Below are 26,580 nucleotides of genomic sequence, written 5' to 3'. Positions count from 1 at the left end.
TGTTTTGTCTCCAGGTTGTAAGATTATAAAAAAATGCAGAACTCTTTACTAAGTTACTTAAAAAGAGCCGAGCATTCATAAAGCCAAACCATGAAAACGGTAACATGTTGTTCACCAACAGGACACTGAGGGAGTACAGCCTTCCAAATGAAGGTTGTTTTTCTTTTTAGTTTAGGCCACTCTTTCTCATTTATGATTTTTTTTTTATTTTAATAAAATACTCTTAAATTCTTTGTGAAGGTGTTAAGTGGATATTTATATTTAACATTTGTGTTATTTTCATGTGGATTATTACAGTCATTGATTTGACCTTCTATTACTTTGGCAATGTTATTGAATGTAGACGTATACTTTGGAGAAGATCAGTGATAGACTGCAGGAACAATTCATATTGGAGTTAGCATACTTAATATTGGAGAAATGGAGCTGTGAGGTAGCAGTTCTGCAGGTAGCTGTTCTTATTAAAAAAAAATAAAAATCCCTGCCTTGAGTGATTATTTATTTAATACAAGAAAAAAAAAGCTCAAAGTATCCTCTATGTTTCTGGCATAAATACCACAAAACATAGTCAGGTAGATGAATAGGCATTTTTTTGGATGGGTAGGCAGAAACCATTCAAGGTAGGAAAATGAGCAGTCTGTTTCCAATACATACCTTCTGTATTAGCTGTCATGCTCATTGCAAAGCAAGTATGAGGCCTGCACCCTTAATCTTTGATTTCTAAATGAATGCTATGTGATTGTACCACCCTGAATAATGACATTCCATTTTCATCAACAAAATAACTATCAGAAAGGCAATGGTATAGCAGACTGCCTAGTACAGGTTTACAAGTAGGTACAAAAGAACCAAGCAATATCTGTAACTTCCCTCTTGTCATTACTGACAAGAGCCCTGCTCTGACATTTATTTATTTTCCTTTCATTTATAAGATGCGCATCTGACACCTGTGCTCTGAAAAACCCACACTGCTGTGTGGTATGTTTTCTGTTAATATTTTGTCCATGTGACACCTAAAATTAAGGTCTTAAAGCTGAGTTTTGTTGAGTTAGAGGTTACATCTCTGTAGAGTTGTTATAGTTTATATCTCTGTAAATATTGCATTGTTAGAGTTATATTTCTGTAAATATTTCTGCTAATTTAATGCAGTGTATTAGTACATGGGGATCTTTCTACCCACTTATGGAGAAACCCAGGCATGTGTGCTATCTAAACAAGTTGTCATTCTGTATGCTGGAAATACAGGTTGAGTTGTAGTTTTATACATGTTATGCTTTGGAGCATCTTGGCAATTGGGAATAGCTGAACAACAAGGACAAAGATATGTGATGACACTTTTTTTTTGTCAAAATGCTTTTTATGCTTTTCATTGATTTTTTTCTTGGTGGTGAAAGGTATTAGTCTGACAGATTCTGAACCTTATTAATCTATCAGACAATGAAGGTGGAAGAGCCAGAACAGCAACACTATGGTATTTCTTACACTGTCCTACTACCTCCCTACAAGGACCCTATCTATATCTTAGAACCTAGTTAATTCTTCATACCATTCAACACCATCCTTCCTTCCCCTCCTTGCCTGAATGCCAGAAAAGACTGTGTGAGTTAATGAGCATTCTTCCACTGCAAGTGAGCTGTAGTCGCCATTAATTTTTACACAGACTACTGAGTAAAGCATAGTATCAATAGTTAGGGCTTCCTATATTATTGGCTTCCTTTGCATGATGCTTTGGAGCACTTCTGTTTTTTTCTATGGACTTGACATTTACTTCCGTAGTAAGAAGCTTATTATTCCTGCACATTACATGAAAAACCCCAAATCTCAAAGCAGTGACAGAACATTTGAAATTTTACACATCGAAGATCTTTCAGCTGTTACAATTGCCAGTCAGTGATGAAATTTTACACCCTCAAGTGGAAATCTCTAGATGGGCTGAGAAATCTAGCTGAAAGCAGTAGAATACATTTGTTAATATAGCCTGTGCTGCTGGTGGGTCTTAGAAATTTAATTTTCTTGAACCAGATTCATACTCATTTTTAAGCAAATTGCCAAGTACAAAAATTGCAGTTTACTATATCAGGAAACTGAAAATCAAAAGGGTTTCACTAAAACATATTTGACCCCTGAAGTGGCATACGATGGATGTGCACATTTTTTGTTAAAGTTATTTGCCATTAGTTAAAGATGATTGCACATAGCCTGTGTTTGTCCTATGACTGATATTGAAAACAGTTGCACTGTAGACTTGAGCATCCAGGTGTGGAAATATGGGCAGTTAATTGCATAGTGATGTCGGAAAGTCTCAAGCGTGTTATCTGTAGCAAGAACAAAGTTCTCCTGTGAGGTGCTGTAATACATAGCAGGGACTTGGGCACCTAGAAGGAATTGAAATTAAATTTGGGGAAATAGGATGTTACGTTTACTAACTGTAGTCAGTTGAACAGGATATGGTTAGCTGCAAACAGTTATTTAAAACTGTAGTATAATCACTTTGGAAAAGGTAAATCTGGAAGCCTGCCTTTCTGCAACACCTATTTAGGTCTGTCTGAGTGAGAAGAAAGCTTACTTTCTAAAGTCACAGAAAGATATTAGTAATGAAATAGTGCTCTGGAAATGACACTGAACAAGGAAGCACCACAGTGTCTTAGGCTGCTATGTTGACTACAAATACTGTAATTGCTTTTATAAGGGATAAGGCAGGAAAGCTCTTGACTTCCTATTACGTTTGCAAGAAAAAAAAAACAACACAACCAAAACAAAACTGGATTTCAATTTGTGAATGCCTTGGAATCCCTCTATACTGAGCCATAATACCATTCCTAGTGACAAAGAACCCAGAACTGATTTACTATACTGAAGTGTTCAGATTTCAATGTGGTTATGGGCTTCATCCACTGATCTTTGAAATGTGCTGCAAAATTCCTATTTCTTTTTAGCACAGAAGAAGTGGGTCTTTTAAGATCATTTTGCAGTAATGTTTTTGCTGGTATATTTTGCACATCCTGTATTATAGCTGTTGGAATCATCTTTAGAAACTTTCAGATAGGTGTTGAACCTGCTCATTTTGAAAGTTACTGAGATGGAAATGCGTTGTTCAAACACAAAACTCATTCCATGTTTTTGTTAAGTGATCTGTCTGCCATGTACCTTCTACAGATTTGCTCCTCTAGTGTTTTTTTTAACCTGGACACATCATCTGTTTTCTAGTTTGCTCCTAAACCAGAATTTTAATGCTGGAAACACCTTCGAATATACTTCCTAAAACTAAACTCATTGTGATTCCATCCACAGTGGTATTCAAGAATTTCCAAACAATAATTTTGCAGTATTGCCAGTGAATTTGAAGGGGGTTTATTACAACTTTTCCCTTCTGACATCACTCTAAAGTTTAGTATTTCTTTCCTTGTTAAATGAAAGTTTTTTAACTATGCATAATTTAATATTATTATTTTAATGTATATTTTATATTGTGTAACTCTTGCTCATAATACAGTATTAGATTGTTGTATACTCCCTACGATATAAAAATCTACAACAAATATGATCTAACATGTCAGAGTACAATATTATATTTCTGATTATTTGTCTGATTATCAGTTCAATCTTTTAATGACTTTTTTTTCTCAGGGCATCTATTACATCTATTACAGTGTAACAATTACAGAAGAAATGTAATATGAGTACAAACATTGGGGGGGAAGGCTTTTTCCAATATTTGAAGTTCAAATTATAATAGACGCTCCATGTGGCACACTGTAGTAGTATTTGATTGACACTTCTTAGCATAATATTGAAGTCCACAGATTAATCAAGCAGTTTTGCTATATGAAATTGAAAACTGAAAAAATGATTGCACTTTCAAACACCAAATGGTCACCAAACTTACTATATTGAAAATTATTTACAAAAAATAAAGAAAAACTGAATGCCATTTTACTTGGAACACTACATCCTGAATGAAGCAGGATAGGACCATTCCATCCGTATAGAATTCCTTGACTGCTTTGCAGAGAGCACATTAACATCTGTAAACTGCCTTTGACTGTTCACTTATCACTTGCCACCATCACTAGGAGGTCTAAGTGGGCATGCAACACAGTCTTTGGATCTAGAGGAATAAAATAATCAAGCCAAGCAAGACTGGAAAAGCTGAGCCATAGCAATTACCTTACAGGGGTTGGATTCTGACCATGGTAAACGGGGGAAAAAAAGGAGAAAATAAGCTAGGGAAAGTGGTGTATTACTTCATGCCACACAGGCAGCACAGCTTACACCATGTACTGCTCTGTTTGTCTTGGCAGATCTGTGTGCGCGGATCTGGCTGTGGGCGTGATTCTGCCAAGTATGGTCAGTGTTCAACTTACACCCATGTTTAGGTCTCTAGTTATGCGTTTGTCTACCATGTGCCTCTCTCTGCCAGTCCACAAAACAATGGCTTCCTAGCCATTTCTATTCTGAATGTAAGATAAAATTAATAATGTAAGCATAGTATGACTATGTACTAAATGCTTAGTTGAAGCTGCAAGTTCCAATGTATTAGATATTTTGCCTGTAAGCCAAAAGGAAAATATAGGCATAATAAGCTTTTAGTGATGGTTGCTGTCACAAAATTAGATCAGAAAAATTACGTACAGTTTTTTCCACAATGGATTACATTTTATTGGTACAGGTTGCAACGTTTTATGGCATGCAGTGCAGAATGCCTCATGGTGATGCTAATGCATTTCATGACCTGGTTTTGGCAGCTTTCGTGACATCCTTTATGTAGCTGAATTTGTGTGCTCTCCTTTCCTCTTCACTTAGAAGCAAGGCACACGTTGCCAAACGTCAAGTCCCATCTCACCTCTTTTAACCATCTATGTCCAGTTGTGTTCCTTTGTCCCTCTGCTGATGCAAAAGTCAAATGGATATGTTCAAATAATACTAGTGACTTTTATATATTTACATTTGTTGCAACTTATCAGCTAAAGATTCTTTACATCTGCTATAGATGTTAAATCTTTTTATGTGGATGGATATAGTTAGTAATTGTTCTATGGACAGACAGATTTAGAGAAATAATCACAATTCTATATGCTGTCTTTGAGTTCTGGATTTTACATTTAGATCTCTGAAGTGTATCAATGATGACTAAAATCACAAGCAGAAAGAAATTTCCCCATTTACTATGCATCTGAGGAGGCTTCTAGCAAATGCTGATTACAGCAGGGAGCTGACATGGAATATTTTGCTCTCATGAAAAGAAGGAAAAGTAAACCTATCCTGCTTCAATTGTCTGTACTGTGAATACACTGAAATTGCTTCCAAGGAAATTCCTTCCTTGGAAGCAAAACTGTGTTTTTCCAAATCAGTTGTGCACTGAGATGCTGGAACTGTAGAAGTGTCTTTCTGCTTTTACTGGAGTTCAAGAGTGGTTTGCTGTCAGAAGCCCCTCACATGCATAGGTTCTTTCACTTTCTGGGGCTAAATGTGCTAATCTTAGTCCAGAATCAATTGTTTAATCATCATGTTGAATGTGTATTCTCCTCCTCGCATTGTTTATATCATTGTGTGTTACACTGTATGTGTATCTTCCCTGGTTTCTCCCAGTTATGTTTTTGCTTTGTTCTGTAGTCTGATAAAATCCTTACAAAGTTTTCACACTGTTCTTACCTTTATTCTCCTTTGTGTAACTTGTATTCTAATGATCCCTTTCCCTCTTTTCCCTGCTGCTTTTACAATTTTTATTTTCCTGTCTGCTTTGTGGGCAGACTGTTCCATATCATCACTTTTATTCCACTATGTTTTCTTCTTTTAGTCAAGCAGTTTTCTGTTCTTCTCTGTAGAATTACACTTTATGACTACCAAGCCATGTGTAGAACAAACAAAGAGAGTAGCGACAGTGCCCATAGCTTACTGGACGTAAGTATAGTAAATTTTCTGAGCACCTTTCCATGCAATCATCAAAGAAAATATCTCATGGCCATTGTAAGCCTATTGTTTTGATTTGGAATGCTTATAGCTCTTGTGTTTATCCTAGTGCATTTAAGGAATGCTTCATTATAAACAAATGCAAAGTGTTAGGCATTTTCAAGTTCAAATACTTACACAATCATTTTAATGCTGGGCCATCATTTCTGAGTTTCTGTCAGAATGTTCTTTGCACCATATGAGTCCTCCTTCTTAGGACTTCAGAATTTGATGATAAGTTGTCTTTGTTTAGGGGACTGGAATCACATATGCCTTTTCTTTATATAACCACATGCATGCCTGCAGAAACATAACTAAAATTAAAAGTTGGTGGTTTATTTGTTTGATTGGGTTTTTTTATGAAAAGGAATTGTTCATTGGCAAGGCATGTAAGTCAGTGATTTTAACACATTTCCACCCCAGTGTTTAAAGTTGCTTTTTAAAGTAAAATTTCAATGCATTTAACCCTTGTCTTGCAAGCAGATCTGAATACAAACCCTGTCCTTCTGCAGGGCCTGATTAGAGTCAACCTGGGTCTTGCAAGGGCTACGCTTCCTTGTTGCTAAGTCATATATCTAGATACTAACCCCGAGGGTATTTTATAATCATGTGTATGTAATCACTACAGTAACCTATCCGAACTGATAAAGTGTTAGATAAAGTATAGGTTTTGAATACTAAAAAGGAACCATTTTAACAAGTATATGATAGTATTAGTATGAAAAATTCTTATGTAAAAACAGCAGCAAAACACTCTAGCAATTTTACCAGCCTGGAATTTTATCTGATAGTATTTTTAAATGCACAGGAATCTAGCTAGGAAAAAAAAAAAAAAAAAAAAAAAAGCCTACACATAGTTAAACTGGTGACTAAATCTCAAAGTTCTGGCAACTTTTAAAAAATACATGTAACTTCTATGGCTTAATAATCATATGCATTTGGGGATGTTTTAATTTGCATGTTTACATTACTGTTTTTCAGATACCTGCAAATTTCAGTTTGCATTCATCAGTTTGTTACCTGCAAAAGGCTGAATCTTGAAAAAAGATTATCTTGCCATGATAACAAGAATCAGGCTGTGCAGTGAGACTTAAATTGTCAGGGAAATAGAACAGGATGCTGTGAATCACATTTGCATGAAAAAAATTAAAATATATTACAATTCTCAGCATCAACCTTCCTCCCAAAGCTTGGGGCTTCAGTTTAGCTTGCCTAAGCACCCAGCATGTAAATCTGAAGTATTTCTCTCAAAAGTGGGCTTTAATCCAAGAGATTTTTGCTATTCCGATTTTTGTCCAGGCCCTGTTTATAGAGGAAAAAACTCTGCAGAGCTGTTGTGGGATAAGCTGAGACACAGCGAGCATGTTCTTCATTTTTTTAAGGGTAGCCAAACTTGTCCTTAAACCTCAGTGAGTTTTTTTGTGATGTTCAACATGAAAGATGGACAGAGCTTTGGTTATTTTATTATTACCCTGTCCATTCAGTTACTTCTAATGACCATGATTACAGAGAGTATACTATTTTTAGTATAGTATTAAGCATTAAATCCAGGTAGACTAGATTCCTCAGAAGTTTGGGGGTTTTTTTACTGGTTTTATGCCCAGTTTTATATATATAAATTATTTAGTTTAGGTAAATGTTTATCCTTCCTTTTTTGAGTCATGTTTTTACAGGAATAGATATGCAGACAAGACTGAGACTCTTAAAAGTTCATACTCGAAACAGCATAGAGGTGGACCACAGGCATATAAAGGCTGTATGATTGCTACAGGATCTATCATAACATTCTGCTGATACCATGTTAGGCAGGTGTCAGGGCTGGACCCCTCATTCTAGCACAGATTTTTAGTCTGAGGAAGTAAAAGAAAAATCAGGGTAGGACTAGAGTTACAGATCACCTGGTCCGTTTTTTACCAGTACAGATAGCCAGATACTTTGTTATTTTCACATTTTCTTAATTTGTTCAAGTCCTAGATAACACTCCAAAGAGCCACTTTGTGGCAAATGCATCAGTGCCATAGTCACCCAGCTCAATTCCTTTGGTTCAGTGATGATTTCAATACATAGAAAGAGTAAAACTACCTTTTTTTTTGCTGCAGTTTTTGAAGGAATAGTCTTTGAAGTGGAAAAGGCTGTCTTAGTAAAATCACATTTCATAAGAATGCTTTTATATCAATGTAATGAAATGTTTTTCCACTAAAATTTCAAAACAAATTCTTTTTCTATTCATATTGTTGAACTTTTTTCAGATATATTGAGCTTAAAAAATTTTGTTTGTTTCTCCTATTAAAATAAATTTATAATACATAGCATATTTTTATTATGTATTGTCCGTAAGTAATAATATATATATTATTTAACACTAAACAATTTGGCACTATTACCAAAAACAAGTATGCACAAAGTTAATTACTTGGGTGTGAATGTTCAGGCTTTATGATTTGGAATGAAAATAAATAGGATGTCTCACAGGCTGAAATTTTGTTTTCTTTTCATCTCTGGGAAGGACTTGTAGCTTTTTATCTTTTCCTGTAAGGCAGTCCTTAATAGGTGAAAATCTTTACTGTCTCAGGCATTATGCCTTCTGCTGGCTTGCTGTTTCAGCCTTTAATGCTATGGACTGATATTGGCTCATTGCTCCGTGAGTTATCAGCCCTGTGAAGAAATACTTTTTGTGGCATCTGAAAAGTTCAAATGGCCAGTTACTGCTGTGCAAAATGGCACTGCTTCAGTGGGGTGCCGATTCAGGGCAGTTAAGCTTTACTTTAGTTATCTGAGTAGTTCTGTTAGTCAGTATGACTCCTTACACATGCTAAAATACTCTGTTGATAGGGAATCTATAAAGTCTGCAAAATGTTATGCAGCTAGGAGATCCTAACGCAAATGATGGGACAAAGATTTCTGGAAACTCTTTTCTGCCTGAGATTCTTTCATAAATGACTCATTCTATTGGTATTATGTTCAAAAATAAAATATTCAAAATGTCAAAGTACTGTAAACAGGATTTTCAAAGCATTTGTGTGGTTCTTATGATCCAGAAAAATCAAGGGAGGTGGGAAGAATCTTAAAAACTACTTAATGTGCTTACAATGAGCCTTCAATATGACACAGATAACTTCATTTAGGTATATTCAAACTTCAGAGGCTTTTCTAGCCTAATTAGACTGAAGTAATGAATAGAGATTTACATTATAGAGAGGCAAGCCTTTGAATTGCAGCAAAAGAAAAGCTCATATTATCTACCAGAGCTGTTCCTCCAGCAATAGCCTGGGAAATAGGAACCCCTAGAGGTTAAAGATTTAAGAGTCATTTGCAAAACTTTCCTCTTCTGACTATGTGACCAACCACCTTAAAAGGAAATTTCATTATTGTATACTTTAGTATTCGATATAATAATGTTTGGTTCTTCATAAGAAAAAGTTAATGCTCTTTCTCATGCTACCCATGCATTAGAATATCCATAACATTTTCTTTACATGAAGCATTCAGTTAAGATATAAATACAACATGTTTTGCCTTTTTATTAAATGAGTTGCTTCTCTTCAGCCTTATAATGCCTTCTTTGCTGCAGTAAAATGGATTATGACTGAGCTTGTCTTGTAAGTAAACTTTATGAAGAACTTAATATTTGTATGAATTACTGAATATTTATATTTTTGCATACTTAATGTTTGTACTTTTTGCTTTTTACGTACATTGTGCTGCTTTTATTATAGGATTTTAGATAGAGTAATATTTGTCAGTTTTTGCTTTCTAATTTTACACAGTTAAAATCTGAGAAAATTTTGGCTATGTGAGTGCACAGTTGCACTTCTGTTACATTATTATTCATGGTCTTCACTTATATCCGTATGTCTTTGCTTAGTAAGTCTAGCAGATTGCAATATATAAACCCAATTTATTATTGTGGTTACAGTTAAATTTTCCATAAATGTCTGGCTGTTTGTAATGCTGCTTGGGTGGGCTGTTGTCAGTATAGCACACTCTGAGAGTGATTCACTATTTTGTGTGTCACTTCATGAAATTCTGTAAGATGGACCTTTTACAGTGTATGCCAAATAAGGTGTACTCTGGATGTTACTGAATTTTTTTACCTTGCCTAATTCTTGTAACATTTCCAGTTAATATGCAATAAGCATTTCCTTTAAGAGAGGTTGCCTGAGAATTCACAGGGAAATATTAGATGGAGAAAAAGAAACCTTAAAATTTATCATGTGTTATTAACCTATATGTTTATTACAATTCTTACTGGAGAGCAAAATTGCAGATTTGAGTGAATTTTATCTTGATTGAACTAGAACCTTTTTTCTTTCATGTAGTTGAATTGTTTTAATTGTAAATTGTGTGAACTTTCATCAAAGTTTGAAGTACGAGTTAAGGAGAATTAACTGAAGAGCTATTGCTAAAGGGCAGAGATTGATCTTAAAAGCAGGTTTCAAAGTTTAAATATCAGAGAAAGAAATCATGTTAAAATTAGACTTGCAAATTTTAACAGACACTTCAAATATCAATAATTTTAACTAATAGCACGTAAATCTATGATTTCTTGATGGGGTGAATTTCAGAATAAATTCTCAGTGGTAAAATACAACCCAGTGAAAATATGAGAATAGCAGTAACAGATGATCCCAGAGTTATGTTAGTAACATGAATTTCAGTTCTGTGCTAGCTTTTATTTAAAATACGGTTAATGGTATCGAACTACTGCCAGTTTAGTGTGCTGAAAACATTCTGTGGGGTAATATTAAAACTCTAATAATTTCTCTAGATTCCTTGTGGAATTTAATCTATGCAGTTGGTGGCACTCTGATCTAACAGCAAAAGGTAAGTCAAATTTTTCTTCCTGGCTATAATGGCAGAAATTTCTAGATTAAATTGGATTTTTGAAATTCAGATGTACTTAAAATGTTTTAGATTAAATAATAGACATCTGATAACAATTCTTTGTCTCCCACATCAGCATCCTCTACTTTGTTAATGTTTCCCAAAACAAAATTCCAAAAAGAAAATTAAGATCTTCTAAGAATAACCACAGAATGCTTGTGTCCAGGAATTCAGTACGCTACTATAACGGAGAAGTTAAAGCAGTATCTTTTTAAAACCCATTTCCCTTCATTCCAAAACAGTCTTTTATGAATAAAGCATTTTTTCTAGAGCTGCTCTAATATGGGGGAGGGGGCGGGTATTGTGCTTGTAAATGCCATTTTAACAAACAGGAACATGGTCATCTCAATATAATTTCATACAAAAAATAATCTTTAAGGCTTAAGATAGTAAATTGAATGCTTTTAACTTTAAACAAGACTGGTTAAAACTCTATTTTGTTTTAGCATTCCATTCAAAATAGACATTTAAAATTAATAAAATCTAGATGAATTACAATTCAATTTACTCAAAATAATTTTAAGTAATGTGAAGCTTCATTTGAAATAAAATTTTAAGTTCCTGTAAGAACTAGAAAATTTCATTAACTGTCTCATATTTTAGCAGACTTCATGACATTTCAGAATCGTTGCTCATAATTAAAAAGCTAATTTACAAAAGCAGTGCTGTTCAATTGGCTATTTCATAGGCAAATTATGCTGCATGCCTTTTACCGTATAATGACTTAAACTGAATTCTTCAGCCTCATCTTTGTAGATTTGCATATTCCTTAGTAAAACAGGACATAAAATCGCTACTTTAGGCTTTAGTTTATATTTGCATTTCCGGGATACTAAACTGTCTTCATGCCAAAATAATATCCTGTCTGAAGTTCAGATATCAGGAAAATTGAATGTAATAATGCCCTGGAATATTCCAGTATTCCCTGTAGTAATAAGATGCTGGAACAATTCTAGAAGAAAAATCTATCCTGCAGCAACCAAAAAGTATGGCAGTAAATGGCAAAGAACATGTCAGGCTGCTGCCTATCATGTTGTAAATGCTGTGTAGGGTGAAAGGGAGGCTGAGATGGGTGTCTGCTGGAGGTGAAGATGGGCTTTCTGGAAATGTAGGTGCATGAACTTAATATAGCCTTTCCCACACTGATGTAAACCGTACACTGCATTGCAACACCAAAGCCAGTTTTTCTGTCACGTGAACAATGAGCCTGATTTAGGTTGGATGCACATACACAATTAGGACTTAATGAGAACCAGCAAGACACTGTTTGCTTTTGGGGCTGCTTCATAATCAGCAGTGCCTAGACAGCTCTGCTGAAAACCAGGACTAACTTTTCAGTGATTTCCCATAATCATGCTGAAAAATGTCTCTTACACTGATGGCTGGGAAGGGCAGTAGGCTTTGCTGTGCTAGACCCAGAAACTGCAGAACTGATCCTTACATCTGAAGCGGAATGGCAGGTATGCCAGTCTTAGTCCTAAGTGTTTGCAGAACAGCACAAAGCAGCCAGTGTAGGAAACAGGTAAATTTTTTGGACTTTTTTCAAGTTTGCTGCACAAATACACCTTAATATATCCTGACGTGAGACATCTTGTGGCATTTGCATTGTATGTTAGTGAACATATTCTTCAGAGACAGTAGCCATCATCTCATGTTTGATGAATGTCTGTTTTGCATTTTAAGCATGTACTAACTACAGAAGACAGGCATTAATAACTTCCAAGCATTCTTTTCTTAAAGAGAAAACTGTCATTGCAGCATTTTGACAGACAAGTGTGACTGAGGGATTTTAATTAATTTTTTAGTTGAAAGTGAACGACATAATTCAGTTGTGACATTTCTTTGGTCAGTAAGAGTATTGAAAAGACCTCTCATCATGCTGATTGGAATTTCATCATTTTTAAGGCACTGCTTGCCCAGTTCAAATTTGGTTAGGTAGCAAGTGATAGTTGTTTGGAAACCAACACGTGTTAGTAAGGCAAAAGCAAGAGAGATTTCAAAAGAGAGAAGTCAGCAGGAGAAAAATCACATGCTTAGGTATTTTCTTTCATAGATGCTATGTTACCACTAATAGTAGTAATAATTATGACTGCACTTCATGAAATTAAAACTAATGAACTTGCACATTTTTTTACTTACCAAAGCCCATAGGGGTGAGAAATAAATTCCTCTAATGGGGAAATTACTTCCTGCACAAATTGTGACATTAATAGAGTGTCACATATTACAAAGATCCTAGAGTGTTCCTACACACTTGCCAATTTATCAAATCCTAGTATGAAAAACACTTCTGCACAAGATCTTGTAATCTCAATCACATTTGTAAATGAGAGAGGAGAAACCAATGTCTGAAAGCTTGAGCAACCTTATTATCTTCTAAACTCTAATGCTGGAGATCTGAGACCCGTGGATCTTTGGCAGACTCTTGTTACACCAGCCATGCCTCAAGACATGCTTGAGATGCTTTCCAACCTTGTATTCTATATGTTGATACAAGTGAGGGTAAACCCAAAATATAGGTGATAAATTTCAGCCATTCTTGACAATAGGTGAGGAAAACAGAAGAGAAAGGGAGAAGGTGCAGTAGAGCTAGTCAAACAAACAAACAAATTAAAAAAGCTGAATTGTTAAACGTGTCACAACCATAATGAAATCCTGAGAAATAACAAAACTTTTCTGAACAACCTTAGTAGCTTTATTGAGATCTGTGCATTTGGGGGAATATTTAATTAAATATAAAAATTATGAAGATTTCAGGAATGCAAGTGCTAGTGTGTGATTGCTAATGCAGTTTTGGTCATTCCCCTGGCACTGCAAAGTAGACACATCACTAGCTCTGAAACTGATTATCTTGAATGGAAGATCTGTCACGTCCAAGAGCCTGTTTAGTGTAATCTATTTTTGTTATACGTTGTCTTGTTTTTTCACTTAGCAATTAGTTTAAGATAGGCTTAACATTTGTGCTGATGTGCAAGTGTATCTCCATGTGAAGGAAGAATGAAGGGGTGGGGAGGAAAAAGAAAGTGAGGGAGGGAGACACATTGTTTAACAGATACATCAGTGTGAGAGTCAGAAGAGCTGCCTTCAGTTCGCAGCTTTGCTGCTGTCCTGTAGTTTGACCTTGAACCTGTTTCACTGCTTCCTGGTACCTCAATATTCCAGTCTTTAAAATGTAAATAGTAAATAGTGACACTTTCTTTTCCCTTGCACTGTAGGGCTTCATGTTACGGAGTCTTAATCTTGGGAAACATATGACAAGCATTGCTTCTGCCCTCCACCACAGAGTAACTCTAACTGATGAAACTCTGCAAAGGTTTCCAAGCTGTAATAACAAAAAAGAAAAAGGAAAAAAAAAAAAAGTGGTTTGGCTTCAGTAAAATGTATCACAATTTAGATATCAAATTAACACCCATACATAACAGTAAGTGATGCATAGTATCACTGAAATAAAAACGACAATAAGTCCATCTTGAATCTATAGAGAAAGAATAAAAGCTTGTGCTTAAATATAAAGTAGGTTGGCAATGGCTAAACCAGGAATAACTACTGTAACGGTTATGTCTTACGAAATTACGTTCCATGGATAAACTTTTTTTTTTCTTTTAATTGAAAAAATAGTGTTATGCACTGCCTAGGAAATCTCACAGGGTGGCAGAAGCTGAGTAACATTTCCATCCTCTGTGAGCTCTGTAGTGCAGCATCTCATGTTGTTCAGAATTCTGTGTGCTGTTCTTGCCATGTTAACATGAAGATATCTTTTTCCTGTGCATATAGCGCAGAGGTTGAAACAAACGCTAGAGCCCTGTGATACTGAATATCCAGCTTTTGTTTCCGAACGCACTATAAAGGAGACCACGGGGAATATTGCTTGCGATGACTGTTTCAAGTAAGCCCTTTCAATTTTTTTTTTTTTGTACAACTGTTTGTGAGAAAGCAATAAAAGTGAATTATTCAGGGTAATGTTGAAGAACGTACAAGTCTGTTATGTTTTATCTTACATAATGACCTCTGTCAGGGTGTAATTTCTCTTATTACAGGGGTCATTAAAAAGTTTGATACTTTTAAACTAAAGCAGTACCTATTATTTCTACCAGAAAGAGTAAAACCAGTAGAGGCTTATGCTAATTTCAAATAATAGCGAATGTTTTAAGAGATTTTCTGGACACAGGCAACATTCTAAGGGCATATTCTGTAAGGATTTAGATACAAAAAGGCTAGTTCTGTTAGCTCTCCTACACAGGATTGAAACCCTGCTGGATAGGTTAGAAGTTCCCTTGTGGTACGGTGAGATCAGGTTGTTTTATTTGAATGCCAAACAGGGTTTCCTTCTTAGAATTGTTAGGCTGAAAGAATGTGAAAGGATTAAATCTATTCCTTGAGCTTTCACTGCTGAGATGCTGAGTTAATAGCAGCAAATCTCACATGTCAGTGCTGCAACCTTGTCAAGGTAAAGTTGTCCCTTATAGGGTTAAAAGAATAGAAAGACTTCAGCCTAGATTTCCTCCTTCATACTGAAAATGTCTTTTTTCTGTATTTAGTGCCTGTGAGCAGTAACATTTTTACTGTAGTTATGGTACATTTTAGTTGAAGAATTGCATAAGTATTGTTTATGTGAATTTTTGTGCTTCAGTTAATTGGATTTCTTTTATGCTGAGAGGTCATCATTGCAAAGGAGATTAGTATTTACAGCAATAATTTGCCTATCAATGTAAATACCAGGAAGAACTTATAAGTTAAACAAAAATTGTTACAACTCTCCCTTTCCAGACTAAATCCATATGCAATTAGAAAAAAAAGGTGAAAACTTTGCCTCTTTGAAGTCAATAGGTGTGCTTCTGGACTTGCTCCTGAATTTTCTCCTCAGTATCTTCATTGCTTTAAAATAGGAAATAAGAGTAAGCACACTGAAGACATATCTTAAGTGCTAAAATTCACTTTTAATTTGCTGCTGGCCAACTTCTAATTATACAGAAATTATTAACATCTTGTATGAATACTTATTTTTATGTGGCTTTGTGGGGTAGAAGTATGAAAGTGCTTTGTAAATTTATTCTAGGGAACCCTTAAGTGTAACAATACGTCCTACTGCCTGAAAAATACAAACTAGATGAAATCAAGCAGTGATTTTTTCCACTTGACATATCGAATACAATGTATGTTACACTGCTGTGAGTGCTTCATGCCAGTATTGTAGAATTCAAGCAGCCTTATTTTGTGATCATTTAGCAGAAGTTGTGCAACGAATTATCATACACCCCTGGTAGTGTTCAAGGCCAAGTTGGCCCGAGTTGGGAGCAACCTGGTCTAGTGGAAGGTGTTCCTGCTCATGGCAGAGGGGTTGGAACTGGTTGATATTTAAAGTCCCTTCCAACCTAAACCATTCTATGATTCTATGATTCTGTTTAAATATTGCAAACAGACATGATTCTGTGACAAGATTAGTTTGACAGGACCAGGTTTTCTCAAAGGAATGCAGATTTCAGTCTGCCTTTTTAGGTAACTTTAGGTCAAAGGAAATAACTTTCAAAAATAATACAATTCTGCAGTACTTGGACAGCACTGGGTTGGAAACTGAGTTTAGTGAAAATTATAGTATTTCAAAAATAATGCACTAAGATCTTTTTCATAGCAAAACATTTTGTGCTCCACAGTGGAATAAAAAACTAAAAGAAAACACTAAGTTAAAAACTAATCTCAAGGCACCCATTATTTTTCTCCACAAGCAATGGCAAAAGCTAAAGAAATAATCCAGAAAAACTATTAGATTCTCATGAGAAAGTTCTTCGTTATACCGTTTACCCACTGTGATTAACAATCTACAAATTGCATCTAAGATTGCAGACTGCACTGGATTCCAAATATTTTTGTTATAACCCAGGACACTTTCCCGCAGAACAGCTGAGGAATGTGACCCAAAGTCCTTTGTAGACCTACATCTTCTGACCCAGTTTTCTGTTTCATAGCCTCAGTATCAATAAATATTTTTACAAGCAAGTGTATTGCTTAATACTTGTAATTTAAGAATGATGGGCTCAATCAGTCAAAATTGTCTTGAACTGACACTGTGTTCAATGGTTAATCTGCATGGCATCTGTTGCATACTGGGTTCTCGATTCAGATCCCTTTGAGTCAGCAGAATTATTTTCTGTGTGCTTCTTGGATCATGTTATACATTAATCTGTGATATGTACCTACAAATGTTGATTACAAATAGAAATATATATTTGTAAATATTTAGCTGCATATACACCCATTCTAATATTACAAACCTTTTGAAAGACACTGGAAAAGTTAGTATATTGTGAACAGGTTTGCAAACAAAAGTTGTGCAAATGCTCTGCTGCAAGAAAGTTTGTGTCACAAGTTACTCATTCAAATCACTGTCTTTTGTTCCTACAGTGTTAGACACTGCTATAGAGTCCTTGTCTGAAAAAGGAGAAAAAAAAAGCAGTCTCTTGGTAGAAGTAAAAATGATGACTGACGTTAATTGAAACCATATTATGTTACTTAGATAAGACATTTTGGAACACAAGTACTGTGTTATTGTTAACAAAGTCACAGTCATAGTCAACAAGCTCACATAGGGAGAGTCAGAAGCTCGCTCTGACTCTGTCCTGGTGTGCTGTTACTGATCATACAAAAATACTCTCTACTTCACAGTTGCTAAGGGGAACACTTACCAACTGCAGTTATGAAAACCAAGCCTTGTTCTTATAAATGTTATCAATCAAAATTGTAATCATGCATGTTTGGATGTAAATCAAAGTATCCACTCAAATAAATCACACAGTAGAAAGGCCTACATGCTAATTACTTCATAAATAGCGGGGTCACCTTCTCAGCCATCTCTGAAAACTTAATCAATTGAAGGGCACCTATACACTTAAGTGGACTTTGAGTCGTGCACTAAATGTATACTGAAATATAAAATACACTATATGTAAACTTGTCTCTCACTAGCAAAAAATAAATGCTACTTTGGGGTAGTTTGCAGTGTTTAAAATAAATTTTCAAAAATATAGGTTTCATTAAGAAAGCAGGAGCCTAAAAGAAAATAAGAATTAACATAAGAATGTCATTAGGGTCAGGGTTTGGCTGTCCCACATCATAATTTGCTGTTATTCAATATCCCGATGATTATTAAATTAATCTGTTATTTAAACAGCAATCAAAAACAAGTCAACCCACATTTTCTAAGCACTGTCAACAAGAGAGGAAAAACTGGGATTTTAAAAAACATCTGTAATGCTTTCATATTTTCCAGTAAGCTATTTCCTTTTATAGCTTATAAAAAAAATGCACCATTACTTCTGAAAGCGCAGATGATAGACTTTTGCATGTTTATGGCAGTTTCAGTGTTAGAAATAGTTAATTGTTAAAAGGAAATCTTTTTTTTTTCTTAATCAATGTCAACTGGGACTCTTCTGTTGAGTCATAAGTACGCTAATTCCAGGCAGACTTGATATGGGTTTTAAAGGTGTTGTGCTGCAAAAACACATTGAGATGTGTTTTTGATTGCGTATTAAATTTGAAGTCTTGGGTTACATAACCATCTCAATGCTGCTTCATTGAGCAAGTGTGTCAACCAAAGTTCTTCAGCATTTCTCAGTGGTTACATTACCAGTTTTTGATCACTAGAGTGATCTCAGCATTGCAAAGTTTAATTGCTGATACTTAAAAAGCACTAAAAATCTCCAAGGAATGCATCCTTAGAAATACAAAGTTGTTATAAATTACAAAGGATAATGGCTGTTATTTGACCAGTGAAAGTTACCTGATCTTTCTAGTATAACTGCTCATCTGTTTGTAGAACAAGTGCAAGTCTTGGTCGTGCAAGAAGAATTCAGATGTTTTCATTCAGCTTCATTTGAAAATTTGATGTTTGCATTCAGCTTTTTTTAGGACAAACCCATTAATTTCAGCATTAACTCAAGCTACTATGAATGTGAGTATAGATCTCTTGTAGGCACAGCAACTTACTTAGCTAACTATAGATTGTGTATATTTTAAAAGTTCAGAGTTACAAGGAACCATTTGAGTGCATAGTTGCCAAAGCTGCATGTTCAACTGTAAAAACTATGGGTATACAAGCCAGGCAGTAGTTGCACAGTCAAATGCTTAAATGTCTGCCCTTTTAACCTCTCCTGTTCATGTGTGATGACATATTGGACTTGGATGTAGATCAAAAATCTGGCCTTGCTTCCAATGACCCAGGGAGCAAAGCCCCCTTCTCTTTTAATTGCAGCACTCCTGGGTCCTCGGGTCAATACCAAAACCCCAAAGAAACTGGTTTGTTCCCAGTTGATTCTTTGTGCACTATCTTAAGACACAAAATAAAGAGAAAAGTAAACATGAGAAAGCCATATTCTCACTTGGGAAGCAAGGAAATATGCAGCTACAATCATCCTAACCCTGGGAAAGACTTATATGTACATTTTAATTATGCAAGAGGAATGTAAGTGTTCCCTTTACTTTGTTGTACCTCACATGTAAATTGGCTGTTAAATTTCTAGGAACTACTTACTTGATTAAACACTGTCGCATGTATTATATATTTGGTCTATTGCAGTGTTAGTAAGCAGACAATTTAACAGGGAAAATCATCAATAAACTAAATCACTCTTGCTTTCTTATAGACTGGACACTAAGTGATATTCATTGTTGATAAAAAGAGGTAAATGGCAGTGGAATTACAGTTCAGGATGACACTGAACCCTCCATGTAGATTTATAATGGCAAATTTCAGGCTTGTCCATTGGATGTGCTTATTTGGCAGTGAGAGATAGCAATATGAATTAGATTCAGGGGATGAGTATATTAGTGTCAGGAATAGTGCAGTCTGGAGACATTAAAATGGTAATGGTTTTTAAAAAAACACTTAATCTTGAGATATACCACCATTTGCTAAATTATTTCTGCCTGCCTTTCTCAGTAGAAGCTTGCCAAACTACTGCACTTGATCATGTTTAAAATGTGTAAATAAATATTCAGTTCAATTTCCCATGAAATAAATAATCACTTGCCTTTTCAGATGTAGTTAGTTTACTTCTAAACAAATCAGCTTGCCACATAAAACAAGCAAAGCATCAAGGGCCAATTTCTTCTCATTTGGAGCTCTGTGTATATCAGAATATCCCTGTAGATTTCCCGTGGTAGTTTGGGCAGTAAATTATAGCCAGTCTTCTACAAGTCATTTTGGTTGTGTTCATTTTAGTTTCCACCTTATAGAACCCTGAAGAAAACCAAATGTTCTCTGTATTTCACCATAGGTTGTATGCACTCTATGTTTTTATGTGCTTGCTTTTTCAGCAATGATGCCAAGTATGTACGTGATACCATGCACATAAATGTTCTTGACCTATGCCCATGTTGAGTCACGGGTGTTCTATAGTCTAAGTGCTTACTGCTGATCCTGGCAATGTTGAACACATCTTCATTTCTGAAGGCCTGCTTAGATGTGCATGGAAGTTAAGGAGTATCTTCATGGGAAAACTCAGTATTTTCCATACCTCAGTACTTAACTGTTGAAAGCTTAAGAATCAAAATCTTAGTCTATAGTCATCTTGCACCTCTGTTTTGAAAGTCAGCTCTCAAAGACTCACAGAATACTTATGAGCATTAAAAAGTCTTTATATTTGCAGCAACAGTAGTATTGGTAGAAACTTACCATAGTCAAAACCCTAAAACTCTAGAAGATTCTTTTTACTCTTCTTTCCTTCTAAAAAGTATCAAGGTATGCAATTTAAACTTCTAGAATTACTTGTTAAAGGTCTTTATAATTAGTTTAAAATCCTGTGTTTTGTGTTACCCACACATCTCCACTTATATGCTGAGAAACTTCCTCTTCACTCCAAAGACAACAGTGATTATGATGTTTGTCATGCAGGTGCAATTTAAAGTCACAGTATGAGTAATTTAACTCCACCCTTTGATAATGTGTATTTTGAATGACCAGTTCAGGAAACACTATAAATTACTAATTTTATTTAAGAAAATAGGTGTATGCAATAATAGAGCAAGACATAGTTACTGAGCAGATCTGTGCCTGTCAGTCATTAGTTTAACAATCCCTTGGACAGGTTTCAAATAGGTTTTGTTGTTTGCTTGCTTGGGTTTTTTGTTTTTAAATAGGCAATGATTTTCAATATCATTTTTTGTTTCAGAACATTTTTAGCATACTTGTTGAATTCAAAATTTTAGCTGCATATACACAAAATGCCACCTTATAGCAAAAATAATCTTTCATCATTATCTGATTCTATATCAAAGGGCTCCCCCCAGAATCAAAACCTTGGAGCTTGTTTATTTAGTTGACAAAACCATGTAATTAGACAAATCTGTAATTAGACAAATCTGTAATTAGACAAATCTGTATTTGGATTCTCCCTCTCAATTTGCTTTGCACTGTAATCATAATAAAAAAGGTAGAGAAGGAAAGAATCAATGTGGATCAAAGACTAAAAAGTACATTTAATCTAAAAAAAGTTCTGACCATAGTAATTTTTTTCAAAGGGCTTTTTAAATGGCAAGGAATATATATTGAATGAGAGAAGGACTCTATAGAAGGGAGAGATGAGGAAATGTACAGATGTTTTTTTCTTGCAGATGTATACAGCTTTTTCATTAGGAGACTTCATAGCACTGACTGTGTGGTTTATCTGTAAGTGCTATAAAATCCTGGAGATAGGTGGGTCAGCTTCCTAGCAATTCAGTTGGTTATTGTTGTCATTAGCTTTGCTGTAGGTTTTTTTCTGACAAGTAGGCTGAGATGTGCTCTCTCTCTTAACTCCCCACTTCCCTGCTTATGTCATCCAAGTGAGCTTAGAGCTGAGAAGCATAGAGCTTGAGAAGTTTATAAATAAAACTTTTGCATGGGAAGATGGTGACTGTTAATAGTTAATCTCATAATGCTGTAAAATATAAATAGTACTCAAAAGTTAATGTAATTTTACATTTTAAACAGTAATAAATATTAATAGAATGGTAGATAGTAGCTAATGCAATGAAAGCTTGTTTTGTAATGATAGGAGATTTTAAAAAGTATGAATGCCAGAATATATAGAGCTGAGTAGTGATATGTACATCAAAGGTGGCTTGGAATAGGAAGACTAATTAAATTCACTAATTAATTTAACTAAAGACTAATCAAATTGACTGGAGTGAATTCTTAAAGTCAGGCACGCTTGTGAAGAATTATTACTAGGAAATTTAGTTTATAATATAATGTAATAATTTAAATACAATTTAATTATATTAATTTATAATTTCATTTATAATATATTCATATTATATTACAAAAATGTATATTATATGAAAACCAAAGCAAACATGACTTGGGTGTCTGTACATGTCACACATCTCTTTATAAGGGATTTGAGAGCTTAATGCATATTTAGTAGCTTTTAACCTGGGAAAACAACATGAATCTTAAGATTTGGGTGCCATGCAGGAAACATATTTAAAGTCTGTGGGGCTTTTGAGCATGATTTCTCTGCAAAACTTTGCAGTCCATTTTAAACCTAGTGATCTGAAAGTCTTCATTGTCTTACATCCTCATGAAGCTGGACTAGTAAGCTTAGGACCATTGTTAAATTCCTCATTACACAAACTACTTTTTTCTCCTAAAGTCTGTATATTCAAAGTTTTTGGATGTTTGTGACATTTTTAATATTCAGTTGGTAAGTTACCTGCATCTGAGCATCAGTTATTTGAGAAAACATCCCCTGATTGATAATGAAAGGGGAATGGCACTTCTGGGGTTTCTTATCTGAAACAAAATGGTTACCAACCATGCCAGAGCTCTCCGGGGTTGCCAGCTTTTGGCAGACATAAGAATGGTGAGGATGATGTTGTTCATTTAAGTCATAGAATCATAGAATAGTTAGGGTTGGAAAGGACCTTAAGATCATCTAATTCCAGCCCCCCCTGCCATGGGCAGGGACACCTCTCATTAAACCGTGTCACCCAAGGCTCTGTCCAACCTGGCCTTGAACACTGCCAGGGATGGAGCATTCACAACCTCCCTGGGCAACCCATTCCAGTGCCTCATCACCCTTACACTAAAGAACTTCTTCCTTATATCCAATCTAAACTTCCCCTGTTTAAGTTTGAAGCTGTTACCCCTTGTCCTATCACTACAGTCCCTAATGAAGAGTCCCTCTCCAGCATCCCTAGAGGCCCCTTCAGATACTGGAAGGCTGCTATGAGGTCTCCACGCAGCCTTCTCTTCTCCAGGCTGAACAGCCCCAACTTTCTCAGCCTGTCTTCATACAGGAGGTGCTCCAGTCCCCTGATCATCCTTGTGGCCTCCTCTGGACTTGTTCCAGCAGTTCCATGTCCTTTTTATGTTGAGGACACCAGAACTGCACACAATACTGCAAGTGAGGTCTCACAGGAGCAGAGTAGAGGGGCAGGATCACCTCCTTCGACCTGCTGGTCACGCTCCTCTTGATGCAGCCCAGGATACGGTTGGCTTTCTGGGCTGCAAGCGCTCACTGAAGCCGGCTCATGTTCATTTTCTCATGAACCGCCACCCCCAAGTCCTTCTCCTTGGGCTGCTCTGAATCTCTTCTCTGCCCAACCTGTAGCTGTGCCTGGGATTGCTCTGACCCAGGTGTAGGATCTTGCACTTGTCATGGTTAAACTTCATGAGGTTGGCATCAGCCCACCTCACAAGCGTGTCAAGGTCCCTCTGGATGGCATTCCTTCCCTCCAGGGTATCAACCGAACCACACAGCTTGGTGTCATCGGCAAACCTGCTGAGGGCGCACTCAATCCCCCTGTCCATGTCACCGATAAAGATGTGGAACAAGACTGGTACAAACAACAGTCCTTGATTCTGGGTGTTGCTTTAAGTAGGTATGCTTACACTGACACCAAATTGTGCTGCAGTCAGTCAGGCTGTATGTGGTAGCAATATTTTGCTAGCTTGGGTTCAGGTTACAGGCCTGAGATTGAGAGTTTATCTGTCTCTTTATATGAGAGAACCACTAGCTGCTTTTTCATCTACTTCGGCTGCTCCAGCTCTCAGAAATGTTGTTATTGGCATATATGTTATTTTTATAAATTGCATTGAAGATATTCCATTCTCTATCATTGTTTATTTGGGAAAAAAAAAGGAAAAATACAACAACAAAAATCAACCAATAAAAATCCCCAAATAGCTCAGCTTGACTGTGATATAACCATTTCATTCATTCATTTAAAAAATGTGATAAGTGAGAGAAATGTCAGTTGGAAATGTAGCCAGCAGCCTGGAAAGCACATGATAGGAGCTGAGAACCAGCACAGCGGATATCTGCACTTCAGCTGAATGCTTGAAGTTTGTTCCAGACCATTGGGGTTGAACGTTTGCAACCAACAGTTATGTGAGTAACATGTATTTGAGTGCAGAGTGCACAATATTTTCCATTTACTCTACCCTGGTGCTGGAATGTTTTTTCTTTCTCTAAAAAATAGGAAAGATTGAGTTTGACAGATATGAAATGTAATCCCAAAATAACAATTAATCTTAATCCAAAATACTCAGACTTCATTAATGCAGGTTGGCACTCAGAAAAATACACTGAAAGGCACAGAGGGAAACTGCTGAATTTACAGATGCTCAAGCAATGAAGCACCCAGTGGGGGCTATCTGAGTTGAGTACCATGGAAATTCAGAGTACTTTTTCACATCTTTGTGCATGTGTTTAGGTTGCCAATTTGAAAATACTGCCCTCAGTTTATTTCTTTTCAAACTACTCACAGTGAAATTCTTCCATGCTTCTTGTGTGGAAGAAAGTATGCTTTGCTCATCTGCATGAGCAAAACAACTGGTAGCTAAAAGATCTTTTCTGTTGCCTCCTAAAAATTATTGATATGATTATGTCTGTGCAGGAGTGACATATGCTAAAGCAACAACGAGCCATTGTTCTAGTCATAATTTGAATGTAAGTCCCACAGTCATCACTGTAGCATCAAACAATAGTAGTAAGTGTTCCTATGGTCATTACAGAAACAAATGAAAAATGCATATATGGATTTATTTTTTTTTCCTCTTGAATCAGGTCGTTAAAACTCCTGAATATGAAATTAAAAATTAAAATATATAGTTTGTAAAATACACCATCTAGACCAATAATTCTTATGAACAAAGGTGTTCTGCACAATAACGCAGTATTTCTGTGCTAAAACAAGAATTAATTTTTAGCGAGAATCACACAGCATTGTTTTTAAACAAATTGAACTGCTTTTAATGTTGGTGCTGTGCTCAAATCACCATCAAATTACAAATATCTTCCATTCTGCAGGATAATGGGAATATATTTTTGTTATAGATCCTACTTATCCTGCAAGAATCTTCAGAATTCCCTGCTGCTTATAATTCATTTTGGTCCCTCAAACTTTTTGCAACCTTTGCTACTATTTGAAGAAAGTAGGAGAAAATTTATCTGAAAATCAGGGATTTCTGGATGCCATCAGGAAGTTTATTTCCATTCTTTGTTTTTGAAACAAGTCACGCAGTTGTGTCACTGGCCACCAGCTAATGGCAGTGTGGCTGTAAGCCAGGAAAAGGAAAAAAATTCAGTGCAATTGGCCAAGAAATGATGGTATTTGGGATCCTCAGTCTGAACTGTGACTGCTTATAAGTAGGCAAAACTTAAGTCTGTTCCGTTTATATCCTGTCCAAAACTTAACATCAGTGAACAAGGAAATGGATTATCTCTCCTGCATTGAAATACAGAGACTAAGCTTCTTAACAGTAATATCGATTTCCTTTAATAGCAGACATAGTCAAACAGTAGAGAGTAAACAATTTAAAGGTTAAGTTTGCTTAGCTGGACAAGACACTTCTCTTGCATGTTTGAAATTGAAATAGCTTAGCTTCGCCTCGTATGAATCCAGCTATGATAGGAAAGTTGAAGCCAGCAGCATTTTGGAGACAAGGTGTTAAGCCTACCACATACAGATTTTTGCACCTTATGATTCAGGTAGTTGTTGTGAAGCAATTATTTGCATTAAGGAAGGAAGTGACTTACAGATGTGTGTGATCTTGTGGTTGGCTGGTAAAACATTTGTCTTACTTTAGGAGATATAGCAGCCTCATGACTATAGCAGCCAGGAAGAAAAAAGGGTCTGGATCTGTCTTGGTACTGCTGTGCCAGCTTTAATCAATGTGGGAGATGCTCCAAAATCCCTAAGGGGGCAGACTTCAGAGGCCCCACAACAAAGCCACCTGCTGCAGCAATTAATATATTAACCTTCTTCCCTCTGTCCCTTTCCCACAGGGCACTGACTCTGCTTGTCCTATCATCACTGCCCTTTCACCCCGTGTTGGAACATCTCCCTCCTTTTCAGGGAGATTTATCCCCCTCCTGATTGCCTTACTAATACTTTACTACCCAGGAGGTTCAGAAGCTGGAAGATGAAGAGAAAGAAGCACACAGTGTGGAAAGAGGACAGTGTAGCAAGGGTAGCGTCAGCTCAGTCCCTATTCATCTACTGCCCTGAGTACATCTAATTACTACTCCTCACAGGAGAAAGTAATTCATGTAATAAGGAAAATAACTGATATTTTTAAAATTAGGTTGTTTTTTTGGTTGCCTCTTTTTGCTTTTGGTGGGGTTTTTTGTTTGTTTGGGTTTTTTTCAAGCATAGTCTGTGAAATAAATTATTATGATAACAAAATGATATACGTTATAAGTGCATTAAAACTTTTATATATACAAGCAAAAGGAAGAGACTCAAATTGAAAAAAAAAACCAACAT

At 35.9% G+C, this 26,580-nt stretch overlaps 1 protein-coding gene across 2 annotated transcripts in view; it reads left to right on the top strand.

The window, feature by feature from the left end:
* The window catches only part of CACNA2D3 (calcium voltage-gated channel auxiliary subunit alpha2delta 3), a 449,302-nt gene that overhangs the window by 415,593 nt on the left and 7,129 nt on the right, over positions 1-26,580 (top strand). The window contains exons 32-35 of one of the 2 annotated variants that reach the window (XR_008973242.1): positions 4,302-4,347; positions 5,826-5,901; positions 9,496-9,548; positions 10,718-10,773. Coding sequence is in view for 1 of the 2 variants with exons in the window: in XM_057417633.1 (XP_057273616.1) it covers positions 5,826-5,901; positions 9,496-9,548; positions 10,718-10,773; positions 14,608-14,719 (297 nt within the window). In the remaining variant the exon portion in view is untranslated. Of the gene's footprint in view, positions 1-4,301; positions 4,348-5,825; positions 5,902-9,495; positions 9,549-10,717; positions 10,774-14,607; positions 14,720-26,580 lie in introns of those variants that run through there. The other variant, XM_057417633.1, reaches the window with a different exon arrangement.

Source organism: Pezoporus wallicus, unplaced genomic scaffold (genome assembly GCF_028554395.1).
Source record: "Pezoporus wallicus isolate ANWC-B61680 ecotype Strahan unplaced genomic scaffold, APGP_CSIRO_Pwel_v1 contig_8542, whole genome shotgun sequence".
NCBI classification, from domain to species: Eukaryota; Metazoa; Chordata; class Aves; order Psittaciformes; family Psittacidae; genus Pezoporus; species Pezoporus wallicus.
The sequence above is the reverse complement of the archived record's forward strand: the minus strand, read 5'-3'. Positions and strand labels throughout refer to the sequence as shown.